Source organism: Alosa sapidissima, chromosome 11 (genome assembly GCF_018492685.1).
Source record: "Alosa sapidissima isolate fAloSap1 chromosome 11, fAloSap1.pri, whole genome shotgun sequence".
Taxonomy (NCBI): domain Eukaryota; kingdom Metazoa; phylum Chordata; class Actinopteri; order Clupeiformes; family Clupeidae; genus Alosa; species Alosa sapidissima.
In genome coordinates, this window is record NC_055967.1 from 4,746,529 (window position 1) to 4,768,197 (window position 21,669).

A 21,669-nucleotide genomic window follows, 5' to 3' on the forward strand; every position below is an offset into this window, starting at 1 on the left:
TGAGGTATCTAATAATGCCATAATTCAGGCTTCTGTGAGGGGACCCATACAGTATGTGTGCATGACTCCTACCAGATTACAGCTATTCCTGCAAGAATTCCACCGGAATCCGTTTCTCTCTCCCCATCGTTCTACTCTCAGAATGCTCTCTGTTGCCTTTCTCTCCCCTATCACATTCCACTAGACCGTGTTCCCTCCATCAAACAAACACATTCTCATGCTGACGGAGTAACACTGCACACAGTTTTATGCACTCTTTCTTTAGAAAGTCATTTCTGTGCTTCTGAATACAACGGAAGCAGCTGTAAACTGAAGCTTCAGTGAATTTGTTTTGCCTTCTCTTCTTCTCTCTCTCCTCTACCGGTCTCTCTGAACTGACAAGAAGGGAAACCATATCCAGCAGCAGGGCCATATCCATAGGTAAACAACAGACACATAGAGAGAAGACAGGAAGAGAGAAAAGGGAGAGGGTGACAAAAGAGAGCAGGACAAAGCAGAGTGAAGTCAGAGCTATCTTGAGGGGAGTTGACGCAGAGACCGCATCGAGAGTCCAACCAGCGGAGCGTGAGGCAGGGCAAGAAGAGCCCTTCAGAGACTCCAGAGGTCCGCTTGTGTGCCCTCCCTTGGCCCAGTTTAACGGAAGGCTGGTGTTTCCAGTGGCCCCTGCCCTCCACGGAGTCTGGGCCCGTCGCACACCCTGGGGGCTTCAGCGAGGTCACTGCGGCACATCAATGCATGAGACAGGACGCTCAGTGGCAGCCGCGAGCGCAGTAAATGGCCCATAAGTATTTAAAGAGTAAATGCAGGGGCAGGCCAGGCGGACACGCCTGCATATTTCTCTCTGGCTGCTCGGCTCACCTCACTGCCGCTTGACTAGCCTGGAGAGAACTCTTATCCTGCTGCAACCACACAGAGATTGCCTCCATCAATAACAATAACCACGAGCAGGATATGCGTACATGTGTATGTGTGTGTGTGTGTGTGTGTGTTAATAGGATGTCTTTATACGAGAGATCAATAGTGATGGCTCTGAAGAGGAAGCATCCAGTCAAAAGAATATATTGGAGAAAAGTGCATGCACTATAGTGTAAAAATTCTAAGATCATGGAGGAACTTTTAGGGGTTCTTCAATTTGAAACTTTGGGGGAACCTCAAAAGGTTCTTTGAAGAACCTTTTCAAAGGTTGCTTGAGGAACCTTTTGAAGTTCATTACAGAACCTTCATTATTATTAACCCTGTATACAGTATATAAGGTATATACATACTGCATGTACTACAGTATATAATGTATATAAGTACTGCATCTATACTGCATGCCTATAGAATGCCTGGAGCACACAGCAGGAAACTGACAAAAAGAGAATGAGATGTAAAGGGAGGAACAAAGCAGAAATGGAGGAGATTTTGACAGAGCAGAGCAGAGCAGAGCAGAGCAGAGCAGAGCAGTCAATCAGTCAGCGTAGTCACTGCAGTCACTTGGTGGCCTCGTCAAAAGACGAGCGACGCTGTCAGGGTGAGCACCCCCCCCACCCCCCCACCCCACACACACACACACACACACACACACACACACACACACACGCCCATACCCACGCTAATGAGCAGCAGCAAAAACACAAACAGAATATGTAAGTGAGGCGTGCAGGAACGCTGCGCTATTTTAAGAGCTGTGGGCTGAGGCTGATCCATTAATGTGTTAGCGCAGTGCAGGAATCTACAGATGCCATCGCCATCTCACACCCCTCTCGGCAGAGCCTGTGTGTGTGTGTGTGTGTGTGTGTGTGTGTGTGTGTGTGTGTTTGATTTTCTTCGTTGTGCAGTGAATCGGTGGTGAGGATGAGTAAGGATCCAGCCCCCTTAGACAGACTCTACACTCTTCGTGAGGGTGCGAGCGAGCAAGCTTTAGTTTGTCAGAAAAAAACAACACATGAATAATGCACTGAATGAGAGTATGTTTTTGAGGACACACTGTTGTCTCGCCTAAATCCATAGGGACACAAAGACAAAACACACACACAAACACACACACACACACACACAAACACACACACACACACACTAACCTTTTTGGTGAAGTCCATGGCTTTGAGGATGGACAGGTTGAGAGTCTCCAGGGAGGCCAGCACACCTTCATAGTCACCCATGTGTTTGGCAAAGTAGTCTGTGGACAAAGACAGTGGTGTAACAACATAGGGACTATTACATACTTTCACAATAGACAAATACTGCCTGTGCTCTAATGGATGATTCCTAAAAGACATGGATTGAAATTCAGATGTTACAGAGGCAAGGTGAAGAAGCAGAACCGAACAGCAGCACAAGTTACCTGTGGTCATGCAAGTGCAAGCACATTTTTGATAAATTCTCTCTCACACACTCTCACACACACACACACACACACACACACACACACTCTGTAGTGATGACTCACATGGACACACTTCACCCCATACCCCGCCACATGCACACATTCTGTTTGACATACCTCCACATGAAAACATTTACATTTATTCACTTAGCAGAATAAAATGATTCCTACTTACCACAGAGTTCCTTGGTGTCAACATTACTAATAGATGACAGGTTAGGGGTAGCATAGGGACAGAAGGAGAGGCAGTGGGAAAGAGAGGGGTAAGAAACACAGGAGAAGGCAGGAAAAGGCACTACACACCCACACGTCCCAGGCCACACCTCAACACATCTACTCACTCATAGAACACTAGTGACTATCCCATGGAACGTTCCACACACGTACACACACACATACACACACACACACACACACACACACACACACACATACACACACACACACACACAGAAACACAGAAACACACACACACACACACACACACAGAAACACAGAAACACAGAAACACACAAACACATCCCTCCACTGGGCAGTTGAACCTCTGACATGCACTTTTTAACTGATGATGCACTCACGTCCAATTATTGGAATACAATGCGGCCAGTAGTGGAGCTTGTGGCTATCTCTCCGTGCATATGGATCATATGAGTTACCGGTAGCCTCTTCCTCTAGGCTACACACACAGTCACACACACACACACACACACACACACACACACACACACAGATTGATGTGGAGGTGGACTGCAGGAAGGCTGAGAGAAACCGGCGTGCTGATAAATCACTTGCGTGACGACTCCAGCCTCGGCTTCAGATGTAAATGAGCCGGTTTAACAAGGCGATCAATTACGACGCACGGGATGAAAAATGCTACAGAGTGACAGGCTAATGGAGCGTATTGTGCACATTTTCAGTCCTACACGGCAGGACCCCTGTCTGTGGAGTGTGTGGGGGGGGAGGGGGGGGGGGGTCACCTGAAGGCAGGTTGTCACACCACGGTGATGGCTGCCAATATCATCATCACGCTCAGTTTCCCAGGCAAACGGCGTGAAAATCAATGCACGCTCTCTGTGGTCTTTCAACCGTTCCTGACGCGACGGCCAGTCTCAATCACCTCCCATCTCTGTTGAGCTTCCTGCCAATATAAAAGGAGGCTAATTTCTCAAATCATTTGAGGTAATTAATTCACAAATTAATTGAAAGATGAACACTATCCAAGGTCCCCTCTTGTTGTCGGAATTCATTAGGGTTAATGAAAACACGCTGAGGCCACTGAGGGCATGGTCATTTACTGTCCTTTTCCCTTCCATCAAAGTGTTCCGTGCTCCTCGGCTAACGACGCTGACGGGAAGGAGCCGGTGACGGGCACAGAGCCATTGCGGGGTACTCTGAATAGAGGGAGGGAGGGTGGAAGATGAAGAGCGAATGAGGAAGAGGATGAAAAGATGAGGTGTGGCGGCACCAAACCGTGTGTCCACTGCCCACGGCCCTCACCTTGCACACCTCTTCTTTTATCTATCATCCCTGCCTTTCACTCCTCCTTTGTTTGCCTCTTTCATCTGTCACCTCTCTCCATCTCTCATGAGTTCTGACCAAGGGCTCGTTATGAAAGGGAGAGGCCACCACCTCAGGATGGACCGCACCTTAAAGGCTGGCTGTTTGAGGGGACCCATGTTCCCATGATGCACGGCGAGAGAGCACACAGCCCTGCTTCACAAACCACTGACCTAACAAGAAGAGACACTAACAGACCAGACCAGACTAGACCGGCCAGATGTGGGCCGGATCAGAGCCGGATCTGGCCCGGAGAGTTTGGCCAAATGTGAACGAGCCGTGCCTGAGGCACAACGCCAGGGGGAGCAACAGAGCACATCACAGCATCGCACAACACAACACAACACAACACAACACAACACAACACAACACAACAGCACAGTGAGAGCACAGGACGCATGAAGCACTAAAGAGGACACAGGGTGGACTATTAGGGACAGGGGGGACAAAGAGGGACACGTCTAGCCCTGGTAGCAAAAGAGAAACGTGATTGACACAAAAAAGAAACAGGACGGGGGAGAGACAGAGAGAGACAGAACACTCAGATCCTCAACACCAAGCAGAAAAGGGCTACTGACTGTTCTCAAGACGAATCGTTCTTGTCTAGCTGTGCGGGAGCAATGTATTGGAGAGGATGTGTATGTTCTCCTCCCTATACACCTACTCTCAGATCCCAGTCTTTTTTTACACCTTTCACCTCCGGCACATCAATACTCTCTCTCCCCTCCCCCACACCTACAGTCTTCCCTGTCACACTCTCTCTTCTTCTCTCCTCTCCTTTCCCTTTCCCTCGCTCCTCTCTACCTCCTTCTCCTGCACTGCTGCTGCGGCTGCTGCCTCCTCTCACGGCTGTGCGCTGGTTCATTATTTAGTGAGCTTCGCCGGACCAGGAGGACAGGGACTTGGGCTCGGCAGCTGTGCGCCTCGTGGCCTGCTTTACATAATTCATTCTGAAATGTGATTAAAGACAATGCACGTGGAGGAGAGTCACAACCTCCTGAGACATACTGACACACAGAGAAAGGGAGGGAGAGAGAGACCAAGAGGAGGAGAGAAATATGTGCCATAAAGGCACTGCATTAGGGCAGGTGCTTCAAAAACACATATACTGTAAAATACAAACACACTCTCTCTCTTTGTCTCTCTCTCTCTGCCATTTTCTCTGAAACTATCTCCCCATCATTAACCCGTATGTACGTACAAAACCCCCCACATAAAAACAATAACTATACCTAACATACTGTACATATACAATACATTAATATAAAGCTCTTTTTAGATCTCTTTCTCCTTGAAACACACACACACACACACACACACACACACACACACACCTACACAAACACAGGTGGAAACAGACAGGTGGCTTATAGACATTTCACTGTGTACAGACAGCACACAGACAGCACAAAGAGCACTCCAGCGGAGAAAAGTGTCTGATAATGAAAAAGATAGAGCGCCTGGCCCTCTTTCTCCTTTCTCTCTCATCTCCAATCCCTCACTCCGTCTCCTGAGTAATTCTCCTTCCGTCTTTTATACGTTCTAACCAGCCCCCCCCCCCCCCTCCACACTCGTTCTGTCTACTTTTTGTCTCTCCTGGATCAACGTAATCCGCTTATTGTCAAACAGACTGGCACTTGGGTGCAGAGAGCTGTAGTCCTCTCTGTGTGTGTGTGAGTGTGTGTAGGTATATGTGTGTGTGTGTGTGTGTGTGTGTGTGTGTGTGTGTGTGTGTGTGTGTGTAGGTATGTGTGTGTTGTTCTCCTGCCCCCCTGTCGAGGGCTGGCCGTGTACCTGGTGTTATCTGAGTCAATGGTGTGAAACAGCTTCTCCAGTTCCTCCTCGTTCAGGGTGCCATCGGAGAAGAAGCCAAGAAACTCGTCCAGAGACAGTTTCCCATCATCTGCAAGACAGACAGACAGACAGAGAGAGAGAGAGAGAAGATTGAACTTTATGTCTTTTTTTCAGCACTGCACTGATTCCAACCATGCAACAAGGCACCAGTATTTGCACATAAATAGTATGACTTTTGCTTGGATGTAATGTAATGTGCTGATTAATGTCAGTGTCTTGATTACTATTGCGATATAGATCAGCTGTTCATCAACATTATTACGGATTCATTATCATCATCATTACCAACAGTGGCATGTTTGTTATCATCACCATATCATAATCCACACTGTCAACATCATCACCATTAAGATAATTATAATGAGAGGAGATCATAATCATCTGAGTCATGATTCCAATAACAGGCTTCCACGTGGTGGTTTTACAACAAGAGATACCACACTATGTAATTCGTTTTTGCCTATTTGCTGAACTGGCTATTGAATATCTTGCAATTTACACTAGTTCCTTTACAGACTTTAGCTTAGTGGAGATCCACTCAACGGAGTCTAAATGACTGTCGATATTTTGCTTTCTCTCAGCTTGTGTGTGCAAATGTAATGAATATGTAATGCTTGTTCCATTTATTGTGCACAGTGAAAAACACAACAAAAAGTAAACCGGAGCACACTATAGTTATTCCCAAGCTGATTCACAGTGCTGGCTCCCTGCCCAGCTTTGGGAGGAAACTTACAGGTCTGATGGCAGAATAACTGTTGTATAATTTTGTCCAATACGTTAAGTCGCAGCACACACACACACACACACACGCACACACACACACACACACACACTCACAATGCTTGCAGCATGGCTACAGAGGTAGGCAGAAGTCCCTGGAGCTCACAATGTTCAGACACACGGTATGAAATATTCATGGCCCTGGGCATGGCCCTGAAGCTGTTAAACTGGACTTCTGGTTACTGGACAAATTGGGTGCTAGTGAAATGGTGGGAGAAAGTGAATAAGTGTTTATTCTCAGAAAGAGAGGAAAGAGAGGGGAAGAGAGTGGAACAGAGCATACCACACACCAACACACTGTCCTTCACAGCCGATGACGGCGGTGAGAGGCTTTGAAATGGAAAGGCTTTCAAACACACCCCTTAAAAATCAAACATTCTCATTCTTACTTCCAGCTTTCTCAACTTCTCTTTATCAGTCTCTATACCTCCTTTTGTGCATTCTGTTTTCTTCTTTAGTCCTGAGTCTAACCACTTTTCACTCCTTTCTTCCTTTTGTCCTTTCCCTCTAACCTTCCCACTTCTCTCCTTTTTCTCTCCTCCTCCCTTCTTCCCTCCCTCACTCTCTCTCTCTGCCCTCCTCTGTCACTGTCATCTCTCTGTTCTCTGGCTCCACAGATGCCCTGTTTGGCAATGAAGGGCTGACATAAGTGATTGCGCCGGGGTGCCTGGATGGTGACACGTCCTCGTTTTCACCCAAAAGAACCTACCCCCCCCCACACACACACACCTTAATATCTCACCCCCCCTTCCCACCTCACCTGCTCACCCTGCCACCCAGGGGTCTTTCATTGTACTCCAATCTCCACACACACACACACACACACACACACACACACACACACACACACACACACACACACACACACACACAAACACACACACACACACAGAGCCATGTGCATATCCTGTGTATGTGCCTGCGAGTGTGTGTGTGTGAGTGTGTGTTGGTGGTGGGGAGGTGGAAGTTGGACACCTAATTAAACACTGACCCACTTTTCGGGGCTGCACCCCACTAAGGAGTTCCGTGTGCAGAAATAGGAGACCTCGCTCTCTCTCTCTCCCCCCTCCCCTCCCCCTCCTCTCTCCCCCTCTCCCCCACATCCCCATGCTGCTGAGCTGGAAGTGCTACACAGGTTGGCTTATCAACCCTCCTCAGCTCCGCCTGCTGCAGCTCAGCTGGGGGAATGGATGGCAATGGTGGCAGAACATGGCGCTTCCATCACCAAGCGCCCGCTGCCGCCACACAAAACCTAGGATCGAAGTTGTCCTCGACCGGGGCCACGTTGTTGGCGAACACACGCGAAGGTAGATTAGATTTCTGGAGGATTCTGGGTGATGAATGGGCCGAGTTCTAGGATGTTCTTAGGGGGGCGGGGTGGGACGAGGGGATGATGGAGGGAGGGATGCACGCACATGGCGCGGATGAGGAGATGAAAAACTTCTGCTGGAATAAATCACTGCTGCGCTGAACATTCACAGCCCATTTAGGTCGACAGCTTCAGTGAGCCAGCGCTTGAATTCATTTTTCAGCCTCTGTCATAATCAGGGAGAGGGGGCGACAGGGTTCTATTGTGTGTGTGTGTGTGTGTGTGTGTGTGTGTGTGTGTGTGTGAGAGAGAGAGAGAGAGTGTGTCTGTGTAAGTGGCAGTGGGTGTGTGTGTGTGTGTGTGTGTCTGTGTGCGTGATTGTTTGCGTAAGTGACAGTGTGTGTGTGTGTGTGTGTGTGTGTGTGTGTGTACAGTGAGGTTACTGTGGCAATGAGGCTTGGACACCAATCTGACTGCGACAGACCAGAGGGGCAAAAATTAGCATTTCCTTTCTTCCTTTTTTCCTCCCTTTCTTTTCCCTCCCTTTCATCCGCCGGGCTCCTGTGCCATCTCGGAGGCAGCCAAACATGAGCAACAGAGCCGCCGCAGACACATCCCTGTGCTCTTACTCTTTAATGGCTTTCTTTTTGGGTCCTCCGTGTTTGGTCGTCATGGCAACGGGAGGGAGAAGAGATCTGGCCTTCTTTGGGATGTCTCAATCTTCCTCTCTTCCTCCCCCCCCACACACCATCTCTCTCTTTCTCTCTTTCTCTCTCTCTCTATCTTCAGTTCTTTTCTCACTGTCCTTCTCTAGATTTCTATTCAGGTGCTAAATCTCTCTCTCTCCCCCTTTCTCCCTCCCTCCCTCTCTTTCTTTTTTCCACTCTTCTGCCATTTCTTAGTCTCCCACTCACTTCTTAATTCACAATCTTCCCTCTTTGCCAATGACCTAATACACTCTGAAAGGGAGAAGGATGATATTCATTCATTTCTATGGCCTCACTCCTCCACACACTCCCCTCTTTGTGATCCCTCCATCTCTGTATCTGGCAGAGCCCCATTAAGAACCTCCTCTGAGCCATTATCTTGGTCTTCAGGTGCTCTATGCAGACAATGCGCTCGGCGCTGGCGAGGAGACCCCCTGCCAGGCAGAGATCACAGTGCCCTTCCTGCCTGATAAATAAAGAGAGGATTTCATTAGTGTCAAGGCAAAAAGTGCTGCGTCTGCTCGCGCCGGGCTGCTAACGCCACCCACAGAGAATAATGGACAGGGCCAACTGGACCATTTAGGGGAACAAAATAGGTGTGCGCACGGACAGTTCCGAGGGGACATCTGGGTGCTGGCGGGAGCATCCCTTCAGGGCGGAGGACAGAGGGAAGAGTTTGTGTGCGTGTGTGTGTGTGTGTGGGGGATGGGGGGGGAGGGGGGGGGTTTAGAGAGGTCATTTGGTGCTTCAACTGGCAAAGGAGTCAGATCAACACACTGCTGCAACTGGGACGACTGAGAGTGTGCAGTCCAAACACACACACACACACACACACACACACACACACACAGTGCCCTATGGCAGCAGGTCTGAATGTGGTGATGAATGGGCAGCAGGAGTGGCTTTCACAGAGCTGCCATCTCTCCCCCTACTGTGGCATCCATCAGCAGTATTAAATCAGCTCCACCTGTCAGGGACCACAACCCTACACCCCTACTAAAGCATGCTAGACCTCTACACAGAGTATACTACACCCCTACATACTACAGCATGCTACACCTCTACACACTACAGCATGCTACACCTCTACACACTACAGCATGCTACACCTCTACACACTACAGCATGCTACACCCCTACACACTCTACACCTCTACACACTACAGCATGCTACACCTCTACACACTACAGCATGCTACACCCCTACACACTACAGCATGCTACACCCCTGCACACTACAGCATGCTACACCTCTACACACTACAGCATGTTATACACAACTAAAGGGAGCATACTAAACCTTTACATGGAGCATACTACACACCTAATTTAAATATAATATAGCCTTAGATACTGCACACCTACATGGAGCATAACACAACCTTACATAGAGCATAATACACCCCTATACAGCTCTGGAACCAACTTCAAGATGACATCAAAAATGTCCTAGATTTGAAACTAGCTAGTTACAAATCTAGACTTAAGACTAAACTGTTCTCAGATGCTTTGCTGTGATTCTTGCACTTCAAATGCACTTCCCATTAATCAGAAACACTCTGTCTTTTAATGATTCTACTTTTAATCGTTTGCCTCCACACCCGCCTGGTGCAGGCAGCAAATGTCATCACAATCTATGATGATAAACAATGGATGCACCGGCAAGGGTAGAACTAAAGCATAATCTCCATAGCGATGGCAAAAGGTTTCAATGCTGGTGTGCAGAGTTGTAGTGAAAACAATCGATCCGAAGAAATCTATCGTCTGAAGCGGATGCACCACACTCATGTCAGCAACGGTGTGTAGTGGTGGGCCTTACTGTACATGGAGTAGACTACCCCCATGCACATGTGTACACACTCACTTGTAAATGTAAAGGTAAATCAGGTTTCTTGGCCAAGTATACAGTACTTGCATATAGAAGGAATTTGGTCTCTGCATTTATCCCATGAATTATTGAACACACAGAGCACACAGTGGGCACACAGTGAGGTGAAGCACACACTAACCCGGAGCAGTGAGCTGCCTACAGCGGCGCTCAGGGAGCAGTGAGGGGTTAGGTGCCTTGCTCAAGGGCACTTCAGCCGTTACTACTGCTCGGGGATCGAACTGGCAACCCTTCGGTTCCAAGCCCAGAGCCCTAACCAGTAGGCCACGACTGCCCCACACTTATGTATAAGAATCACTTTTGTCTACCTTCACCATGGATACCAACAGTGTTACTGTTACATTACATCACAATAATGTGCAAGGAGAACTTCGATCCTTTATGATTGTCCCTGTTGCGAAATCAAACCTTTCCATTCTAAAACTAATAGGCTTCCCTAAATGTAATTGCCAGAGAGGCGGAATCAAAACGAAATCACATTAGAGCCATGCATCTCCTGATTAAACGCGAGAGCGCTCCTTTACGACTGCCCCTGCCAGCCACCAAATCAATTAATGCATATTAAAGCAAATCTCATTACGCTGCTATTCACTCATGCATACACTGGGACCCTTTGACACTGAATAGCAAAGCTGTGACAGGCAGGCAAGCAGACAGACTGAGCGCAGTCAAGCTAACGGATGTGTCGAGGCGCCTTCCTAATCCGCGCAGATGAGGGCTGACGGGAGTGGAAACTGCAATCACCTTTAGACAGGGGGCAAAGAAAAGGAAACATGATGCGTTTCCTCCCCGACCCCACCCAACCAATCAGGTCTGCATACAAGTGCAGGAAACAACAATCCATCAGGCCTCTTCCTTCCAGCCCCTTGTTGACTTTCTCTCTCTCTCTCTTTCTCTCTCTCTGTTTATCCAGTACCAGAGTGAAATGAGAGCTGATTACCTGGGGGGTGTGAAATCACTGTCAGTGTGTGTGTGTGTGTGTGTTGGGGAAGGGGGGTAGCCTAATCAACCTTTAAGGAGAGATCCGCTTAATAAGGATCTTTCATTGTATGCAGACAAGGTGTGTGTGTGTGTGTGTGTGTGTGTGTGTGTGTGTCAGGGTGGTGGAAAGTGTCAGTGAATACCACCATGATTATACTCATTTCCTCTAATTCAGCTTCAAGTGAATCGGAATGAATAGCGGGTGGAGGTGTGTCTGTATCACCAAGCCCACCCCCAACCACCCACCCTGTGTTTGAATAGGGACACAAAGCCGAGTAGAAAGTGTGAAAAGCACACAATGAGACAGCATGTTTGGTGTCTGAATGACCTGTAATGGTGCTGATATCCAGCAATAATGCTTGCATAAGTAAAGAGACTCTTGTTTGTTTAGTGTGCTACTGGCAGAGGCATCGTTCGGTCAGAATTGCCATTAAATATGCTTTCAGTAGATGCTGACTCAAGAAGAAAGGGGGGGGGGTAGGAGAGACAAGAAGCAGAGGAGGCAGGGAAGAGAAGATCAAAGCAAAGGCAAAGAAGTGTGGAAAGAACGACAGACAGACTACTACGGAGGGATGTAAAGAAGAGGAAGATGAGATGAGACATAGAGAAGAGAGAAAGAGACGAATAAGCAAGACGAGAAAATGACAAGTAGAAGAAAAGGTAAAAAAAGAGGAAAGGAACTGCAGTGATTAAGGACACATACACAGTGGGTTTTAGCAATTTAGCAAGTATGGTCTGATTTATTCCAATGGAGGATTAGGTTCTCTCAGCTAATTTCCCTTCAGGTGGTTTTAGTGAATAGGTGAAAATCCCCTTGGTGTACATGGTGGAAGTACAGCATATAAGGATCAACCGACAGCTGATGTTTGTTCAGCATAGAAAGCACAAAAAAACCAAACTGGACTCTTCATATTTTCTTTGGCCAGACATCTAGTCAAGACAGAAGAGACCAGGAGGAGAAAAAGAGAGAAAGAGAGAGAGATAGAGAGAAAGGGAGAGAGAGAGAGCAGAGACCAGAGAGAGAGGAAGGGAGCAATACAAGACAGACAGAAACAGTGATGAAAGGTTAGCTTGCTTAATTGATAGAAGCCTGACAAAAATGAAGAGAAATGATTCGGTCGATCAGGGCCAGACGGAGCTCCTGGGAGACAGGCGCGTTAGTGATGAAGGCGGGATCTGACCTGAGATTGGATTTTCATTTGATTAAAGCTCTCCACCATCTGGAGACGGCCCAATCATATGGAGATCATCAGAGCGCCATGGAAACAACCAAGAAGGGGTTCGTGCCCTCGCACCAGGGTCCCGATACGCTGTAACCAAGGGTAACGGGGCACGGGGAAGATTGCGAGGGCAGATGTGATAATGTCCTTAACCTTGGAGGATCCATTCTTTTGACGACCCTCCAGCCAATATTGCAGCCCTAATAACATGTTCTCCTTAAAATGGGATTGATGTGTGCAATCATCATGCTAGGAGTTTTGGAGGTGCTCACTGACAGAGGAAATATGTCATATTGCGTCTCCATATGAGCCAGAGTGTACACATGCCACGGGTGAAAGCCACACAGACAGTGTGTCCTGCATGATTGACCAAAGGGGAGCTTATTTCCAGAGCTTTCACTGACCTCAGATGGATATGGATGAGGGGAAAGGCTGCTATGCAGTTAAATTAGGCTTTGGCTATCTCTCTCTCCCTCACTCTCTCTCTCTCTCTCTCTGTCTCTCTCCCTTACTCTCGCTCTTTCCCTCTATATCCAACTTCTCTCACTCCCTCTCCCATTTGCACTCTCCACCAGCAGAAATTGCAACTTTTTTCCGATGCCGCTGTGTCCTTGTGATGGCACAAAAACAGTATGTGGGGGTAGCGTTGGCTGAAGGTCAAGACTTTGCAGGGAAAAAGAAACTTTGTGCCACGTGTGGATGAAAAAGCTGCTCCCAGCTGGGACGGCTTTCCCCACCGGCAGATGGCCACGCAAAGTGAGAGGAGCACTTTTGTGCTTGTTTTCAAAATTTGCCTTCCAGAGATACACACACACACACACACACACACACACACACACACGAATACAGACTATGATAACATCTAACGATACACATTCACACCCACCCACAGCCAGGCAAAGTTATACGGAGATCCACTAATTAACTGACACCTAAATGTCATTTGGACAAAGGCCTTGGCGAGCTCTTGATTACAGCATCACGTCCACACACACGCACGGCTGTCAAAACGACACCCTCACCACCCCTCCTGATCAGCAGGGGCCCAAAAAGCCCCTCCGCCCAGTAATAACATTCCTTTTCACTAGGTATCTCTCCTGTCAATCTAAAGCCCTGCTATGCAATCCCCAGAGCACAGAGAAAAAAGGGTGTTTTTTTTGTCTAAGAGAGGCGGTGGAGAGGCAGGCATTCAATCAGCAATTTTTTTTCTCCCCTTTTCTCTTTAGCTTTTGGATCGCTCTCTTGTTGTGGTAATACTGGTAATCCCACCTCTTTTATCTGCTGAAGAGATAGGCAATGCACTGTGCCAGAGAAATGGCAAGAGATTTCCCTAAAGTGAGCATGTGATAAGACTGGTGTTAAAGAGATCTGCATCTACTGGCTGCAGTGATGGGACAGCCTGACTTCACACATCTTTTCGAAAGGTATTTTGCTTTCCACCAGGAAAGTTTAGAGATGTGTTCTACTCCTAAGCTGTGCACCATATTTCTGTTGCATAGAGCTGTTTCTCTCGATGATTAACAAAGGTCATAGCTGCTCTGTGTGTGTGTGTGTGTGTGTGTGTGCGAGAGAGAGAGAGAGTGTGTGTGTAGAGTGGGCTTGAGCTAGAAAGGTCATGTCACTGATTCAGCCTCAATAATTCACACTCTTACTCCAAATGTGATGCAACAGATTCTTTGATCTTTTTTGCCAATTTAGTGGATTCTTAAAGAACTGAACAACTGACCAAACAGGCAGCATATGGTTGTCCCAGCATGCAGACACCACATGTATTTATACACGCACACATATGTTCCAGAATTAATAGTAGACCTATTGCCTGGTTGACACCAGATCATTTCTCAAATCTCAAATTGAGATTGAGAGTGGGTGTGGGAAGTCGTCATTAATTTACGACTTCCAGGAAGTGTAACGAGCAGTGAAATTAAACATTGGTGCATCAAACTCTTACCAAATCACTTCAGAAGTGCAGAAAACCCATCTTGTAAACAAATGTTTTAAATGCAGTTGTTCTACAGTTGCAGAACTCTGTTTAACCTTGTCACTATCAGCACAGCCATTGGTTGTGTTGAATGCACTGCTCTATCTGTCATCAAATGAAGCCTGTCCCATACTGGATAAATCATTGCGATCCTGGGTTTTTGTTGTTTCTGAAACGGTATCAATGGGATCCTTTCCAGATGGACCTGCAGAGCAAATTCAAATCTGCTAACAGGTTCATCTGGGTTCACACAGGGTAGTAGACCTACAGTATGCAATACAGTTACGTATTATCTACTTAACAATATCTGAATGTGTGCAGCCATTTACATTAAAGAACTCCACCTTGATGCACTTTCAGGTTTGATGCAAAATACATTATTGTAAGCAAAGGACAGTTATGTGTACAGTTAAACAAGCTTTCACAATGTAACATACTGTGTCTCAGTGTGTGAGAGCTCCATGACATTTGACCTCTGACCTTCATGCTGCTATCATCAGGCTGAAACAGGTGAAGAGACAGTTTGTTATATCAATGGGCTGAACTCATCTTAGTGCTTCCAAAAAAAGCCTCTTTGGCATGGCTAGGGCTTGGACAGTATCTGGCATCTCAAGATGGTGTCCAACTGTTCGGCTTTGCTTCCGTCCAAGCACACACAATTACAGTATGTGGGGAATCGTGATCCCAGCTTCCTGTTATCTAACTATGGCTAGGATCGAGAAAGTGTGCGTGGGTAAGGCAGTCTCTGCCCAATCTTTCCTCAACAAGCCAATGGCAGTTCTGCCAGCCAGTCCACTGGCATGGCATTCTGGTGTAGCGATGCCAGCCCGAAGAGGAAACTGGCACAGTGGGAATGGCAGGGGAAGCGGAGTTCAGCCCAAACCTGCCACGGTATCTCTCAGACAGCACGACTGCTGCAGAAGTGGCGCCATCTTATCACCGTGCGTGCACCCCCCAGTCGAATATCCACAGCTGACCCCCGCAGCGTGCCATCACCTCTGGTCAGTCCACTCTCTCCACACAGCGGATCAGTTACACCAGATGGACACCTGCGGGCACAGCGCAGCAGCGTGGGCAAGACTGGGCAAGACTGGGCATCCTCTGTCAGGGGTGGAGAAAATGAGGCCAGGCTGTTGCTGTAAAATAACCAGCACTGTGTCCTCCTCAAGAGGTTTTAAGATCCAGAATGGTGAATAGGAATTCTCCCTAGGCTTGGATCATATAGCAGCCTCTTCTTCTCCACAGTGCAGGGGTAGGCAGAGCAGTGTAAAATGCCCCGGGAGTTAAGAGAACTCGTTTGGTTCTGCTAAAAAATGACTGTACTGAAGCAGGATCTTGTGGAGGGATTGGGAGGGGGTAGGGGTTGACTTTATCTCAAAGTCAATCTCAAGACAATAACACCAGCCACGCATTTTAGATCACAGGTGTCCTACGTGGTGTGCACACAATCTGTCTCCTTGCTGGCAGAATGATCATTATTTCAAATTATTATTAAATCATTGTTAAATAAATGTACCACAGATGTTAACGAACATGGCCAGGACAGAATACCTAGCAAACCGCGAACATTAACGGCAGGTAAGCAGCCGTTTAAGTAAAGCGCAGCCGTCAACGGCGAAGCCGACGGACAGGTGAGCAGGGGGTGTCGTCGACAAACAGCGGGTCTCGGCGGGCCTCCCTGCGCCAGATGTGCGTGGCAGGGCCCAGGGAATGACGCGCCTGTCGGCTTGCGCACCTGTCAGCCGCTCGTCTGCTTCCCCTCTTAGCGCCTCGTGTGGCGGCACGGTGTGAACGGAACGCACCATGTTTCTGCCGAGGACAAACCAGCTCGTTGATGATGACAGCAGATGCTCTGGAGAAAGAGGTCGGCGCTGTCTGACAAACGACAGCTGCAGTGGGTCCCCAAAGCCACTCAGCAAAAAGACCTTCTCAGTATGATATGAAGGTGTCACATGTGATAGGCCATTCAGCATGTACAGTGATATAAGTAGAACTAGCGACTGAACACACATCAGTGCAAGAGACTACAGATTAATATCATAAAGAACTGAGTCTGGATGTAATAATACATCTTCTATATCACATGATGGTAAGTGATGAGAACAGTCATATCGCTAACTGGTTGTTTGCACTAAATCCATGAAAAAAATGCTGCTGAACCAGAGATCAGAGAATCTGCAGGAAATAAATACTCTCTACTTTGACATCATAGGTATATAGATGGAGAGTTCTGAGGCAGGATACATATTTGCCCTCTGAGTGTATGTGCTTTCAGACCTGGGTAGCAAAAAACACTTCAAAAGGCCCCCATAACTGTAGAACCTTTGATCCGAAAATCTGTCAGGCTACAAGGCATCCTGGAAAAGCCTGAGATACTGCAGCCTTGTGAGGGAGTGTGTATAGTTAGGAGCAATGCACAGGTACTGGGGATATTAACAGTAGCATGCAAAGGCTCCTTCAAAAAAAGAGAGACTCTCCAGTGCTTATTAAACAGAAAAGGAAAACAAGAACAGCCAAACTCACCCAAACCCTTAGCTGTCTTTTAAAGGCTCATATATCAACCCCCAGACAGCGTGTCTCTTTGGCTTGCATGTCTGCTCTCCTCCTTGTCTAAACACCCCCCCCCCCCCCCCCCCCCCCCGCCCCACACACACACACACACACACACACACACACAAAGCGCAGTGAGTGGGCTGAGTGGTCAAAGAGCATCTCTCTCAGGGGCTCGCTGTAATGGAAGGCTATCAGCTGATCTGAACGAAAATGAGAGGAAGACAAGATTCCCTTTCTTCCTTCTCCCAGAGTCCTGCAGGCTGGCCTGCCCCCACAAGTTAAAGTTAAAAAACAATACAGAACAGGCTGATTTTGATGGCACAAACAGGCAGACATACGTTTGAAGAGTGCAATCGCAGGTCGGACACTGACGCTTTGGCTCAATGCCGTATTGTTATCTTTTGGATCTGACAGGAAAAAAACAAGCTAAAGCATTGGAGACAAAGCAGCTGCCCGCAGCCCTGCAGCGTTCACAAGCACTCTCCTCTTTCCGCTGCTCACCGCTGCACACAGCTTATCGCCAAGCCAAACATGTGTGTTTACCTACCCTGTTTACAGCCTTGATTGAGCAAACAGAGAGAAGCACAACAGCACCCACCTCAAGATCCCCCATTCATTGCATTCGCATGCCAGTGCCAACAAAAAAAAAATCACATTTTCCTAATTTCTCTCTTTTAATACAGAACACTTGGCCAAACCTAGTTAAAACCAGATTTAGAGCGAGGGAGAACAAAAGAGCGGGAGAAAAAAGCAGTAAATATTAAAAGGGAGCGGCAGACCCAAATCTCTTCGCCTCAGGCCCAAGCTATGTTTTAATTAGCCAGGGACCCCTGGGATAGGACAGAGTAACTGGAAGGAACCTAAGGGTGCCAAAAGCAGTTTCAGCCGCTTAAAACCGAGTCCCCCGCTGTCTTCTGATGTTTTCTTCATTGATATACTTTCTTCTACTCTAGATGAAATATAACAGAATAGTTTCAACAGCAAGAAGGTTCTGGTCTATGGTCTATATTATTCACCATAAAAGCATTCAGATTTATGTACTCTATATAAGGCGCCTTTATGAGGAGTGCTTCCAAACTTGATGGGGAAAGCTTCAAAGTTTATGAGGATTTTTTTTTTTGTAAAAATAACTAGGGTGAATAAATTTTGTATAACTTTGGATCACAGAGAAAGGTTAGAACTAATGGCCGAGAGACGTTATGTGTGAGACCTCAAACAGCTTACCAAGATCCCACACTCCCTGTGTTGACCATTAGTTCAGAGACCTTCCTGTGTAAGTGTGAAGTTTGCAACAAAAAAAAACAAGAACAGTTCTAATAACAGTTCTAATGAGAGAAGGCCCTCTGACAGAGCCCCTTATGCATTCTTCCATTTTAATTGGACTATTTCCAGCTGATTCTCCAGGTTCCCTTCTTCTGATTGTGATTCTCCTGCCTGAGCACTGAGCTACGTTCACCCCACCTAACAAGGCCAGATCAGGGCGTCTCAGTCCAATCTCTGTCCATGCTGCCTGATACTAACTTCAGACACATGGTAGAACAAGAGGGAGCACAAGTAACAAACGCAAAGACCCAGTTCAGGGAGCAGGGACATCTCTGCAGGCTCTAACATGTTTCTGACCAGACGCACGTGGGGATGTCGGGGTCGGAGCAGGGAGAGGCATTAAGCGAAACGTCTGACCAGCTTGCATCACCGGGGCCACACGCTCACACCTTAAATAAACCGCGAGGCCCCGACAACCTCGGGCCACTCCTGTGAGACTTCACACATGAGCGAGCAACGGCAATCTCTCAGGATGGCAGGGTAGGGAGGCGCTGGTGTTTAGTGGCGCTCCACAGCTGTCTGTCGGTGAGCGTGACTAATTACTGGCCATGTGGCCCTGGGCACACACACCCTCTCTCACCCCAGCGCTCCCTCCGATCCAATGCTGGACCACAACATAATTTCTACCATCAACCCTCAAGGGATGGACTTATAACCCGCTCAGACATCTGGGTATTTCTGCCCCTAGATTTTTTTTTTAACAACCACTGGCACATACTCTGAATTAATGAGATGGCCCTTTGATGGCAGGCCATTGGAAATCTGGGACACATTTATAATGTAGGTGAACAACACAGCAGAATAGGCCTGTGCATTTGGCCTCCAATGGTTATTCCTGCAGGCTTTCAGAGACCATTGCCTTGGAAAGGCAGTCCCCTCAACGCCCTTCAGTACAAATGCCAACACTAGCTTGCCAATTTAGAGTAAACAGACATCCCTAAATGCCTGTTGTCTTCCCAGCAACGTGAATGACAATAATTACCCCCAAAACTAATGAGTCAGAAACCTGCCGAGCATCAAAAATAGCAATTAAACCTCCTAACACAAGGGCCAACAGGCAGTGGCAGTCTAACCGTGCTTCAGGTCTTTGACACTGTACACACACAAGTGTGACAGTAGCAGGTGTTTATGTCGGTGTTTGGCTGTGTGTACATGCGCATGCATATTTGAATGATTACATGCTGGTAGTGACAAAATGGGACTAAATAAATCAATCTTTGCAATCCTCCTAGTCCTATGTGTTTTTGTGCAGAGCTTTGTGTGTGTGTGTGTGTGTGTGTGTGTGTGTGTGTGTGTGTGTATGTGAGAGAGAGAGAGAGAGAGAGAGAGTGTGAGTGAGTGTGTATGTGTGTGTGTGTGTGTGTGTGTGTGTGTGAATGTTAAGTGAGATCATTTCTATCCATGTGTACCTGCCAGCCGCCGGTCAGCATGGGACTGGCTTTTAGAGACCTGACAAGCCTGACAGTATGAATGTCCTTTCCTGACACAGCTGGCAGAATAAAGAAATGACATCTCTCATTTTAGCAGAATGTCAGAAATGGCAGCCAAAAGAAGTGAATAATACATAACCCTGTTCAGACCTGGATAGGCAAGAGAGATACAGATATAGACAGAGAGAGAGGGAGAAAGAGAGGGAGAGAGAGAAAGAAAGAGAGAGACATGTAGAGTAAGAGAGATGGCAAGAGAGGGAGAGAGGCAGCTCTACACTGTCATGCTTCAGTAACTTGTGCAGTCATCCCCTTGATTTGGCACCGTTGCATAAGTGTCCAAAAAACAGCAGAGAGGACAGGATCACAGGTGGGGACTGGTACAGGTGTGTAAGAACCACATTTCAGAACCAATGAGGGAACTGGAAGTGGTCGAAGGAAATCGTGAAGCTCTCTGCGATTGATTATAGAACCCCTGCAAACCTAATAAATCTGACTGCTCTGCTGAACGGTTAGGATTAGTTATTGTTGCCGTAGAAGCTAATCAACTGAAGTGGCAAGCTACAGAAGAACTAACTATTGTGTTTTATTGTGGTGGACAGCTGATTTTAATAATAGTCTGAATTAGACAGCTAAAACCTTCTGTGGCTTTGATAAGTTGTTTAGTCCTCAGATGAGTACAGCAGTCTGGGTCAGCACTGTAGCCTCTGACCAAGTTGCAGACTAGGATCATTAGTTGTGTTCTTAGGAACCGTCCAAAATTAATCTGCAGAGGAGGAGACCTGTGTACACTATCCCTAGAGATAAGGAGTCTAATAAGGTGTGATTGGAGGCACTCTCATAAACTGTATTGTGGGTAGGCTTATATCAGCCTACCAAAGACAGAAATATTACATCGAAGTGAAACTTTTCCATATTAAATGGAGTCAGATTTATTAGGTATATAGGGATTCTATAATCAATTGTTATTTTTTTGACAGCGCGCGAGAGTTTCACGATTTCCTTCGACCACTTCCAGTTCCCTCATTGGTTCTGAAAAGTGGTTCTTCCAGGTGTATGAAGGTACAAACAGCAGCACACAGGCGGAATGAGACATTACCATGGCCAGACGTCTTAACCGTCCTACTGGAGGAAGCAGCTTATTTGTCCTCTTTTGTTGTCAGTACATCTTACAAAGAATGGGCACTACATTCTGATTGTGTACCTCTGCTTTTGCAGGAAAAGGCTCTCAGAATAAATGTGTTTCCTTTAAAAGAAATATAGGCATCTTGCTGCCCAGAGTTTGTGTAGTGACTAACAATACCTCTAAGAGCGTACAGACTCTGGAGGCAGACGTGTGTTTCTGAGAGACAGAGAACAACAGAAGCCTCAGTCCTCAGGAGAATAGCAAGTTAAAGGGGTCAAATGCATCCTGTGCTTTCAGGGGTCACAGCGAGGACGTTTTCTCTCAGATCTGTCAGGTGCACAGAGGGGTGAAACCAATGCAATGTCTTGCAGCTTTCACTCTTCATTTCACTACTGCACACCCACGGTCTCATTCCATTTAGTCTCTCACTTGCACTCGCTCCCAACCTGTCTTTGTCCAGCTCTCTTTTCTCTGGCTTTCTTTTCCTCACTCATTATTTGACTGTCGTCACTGTCCTCCTCCTCCTCCTTGCCCCCCCCCAACCCCCACCCCACTCCTTCTGCAGTCAGGAAATGAAAGGGGCTTTTTCTGGCTG

General features: G+C 47.3%; 1 protein-coding gene across 2 annotated transcripts in view; it reads right to left on the bottom strand.

Annotated features, from left to right (window-relative positions):
• The window catches only part of necab2 (N-terminal EF-hand calcium binding protein 2), a 77,142-nt gene that overhangs the window by 45,744 nt on the left and 9,729 nt on the right, over window positions 1–21,669 (bottom strand). For both annotated transcript variants that reach the window (XM_042108815.1, XM_042108814.1), the window contains exons 3-5: window positions 5,720–5,828; window positions 2,544–2,569; window positions 2,064–2,161 (exon numbers count right to left, since the gene is read on the bottom strand). In XM_042108815.1, coding sequence (XP_041964749.1) covers window positions 2,064–2,161; window positions 2,544–2,569; window positions 5,720–5,828 — 233 coding nt within the window. The remainder of the gene's footprint in view (window positions 1–2,063; window positions 2,162–2,543; window positions 2,570–5,719; window positions 5,829–21,669) is intronic.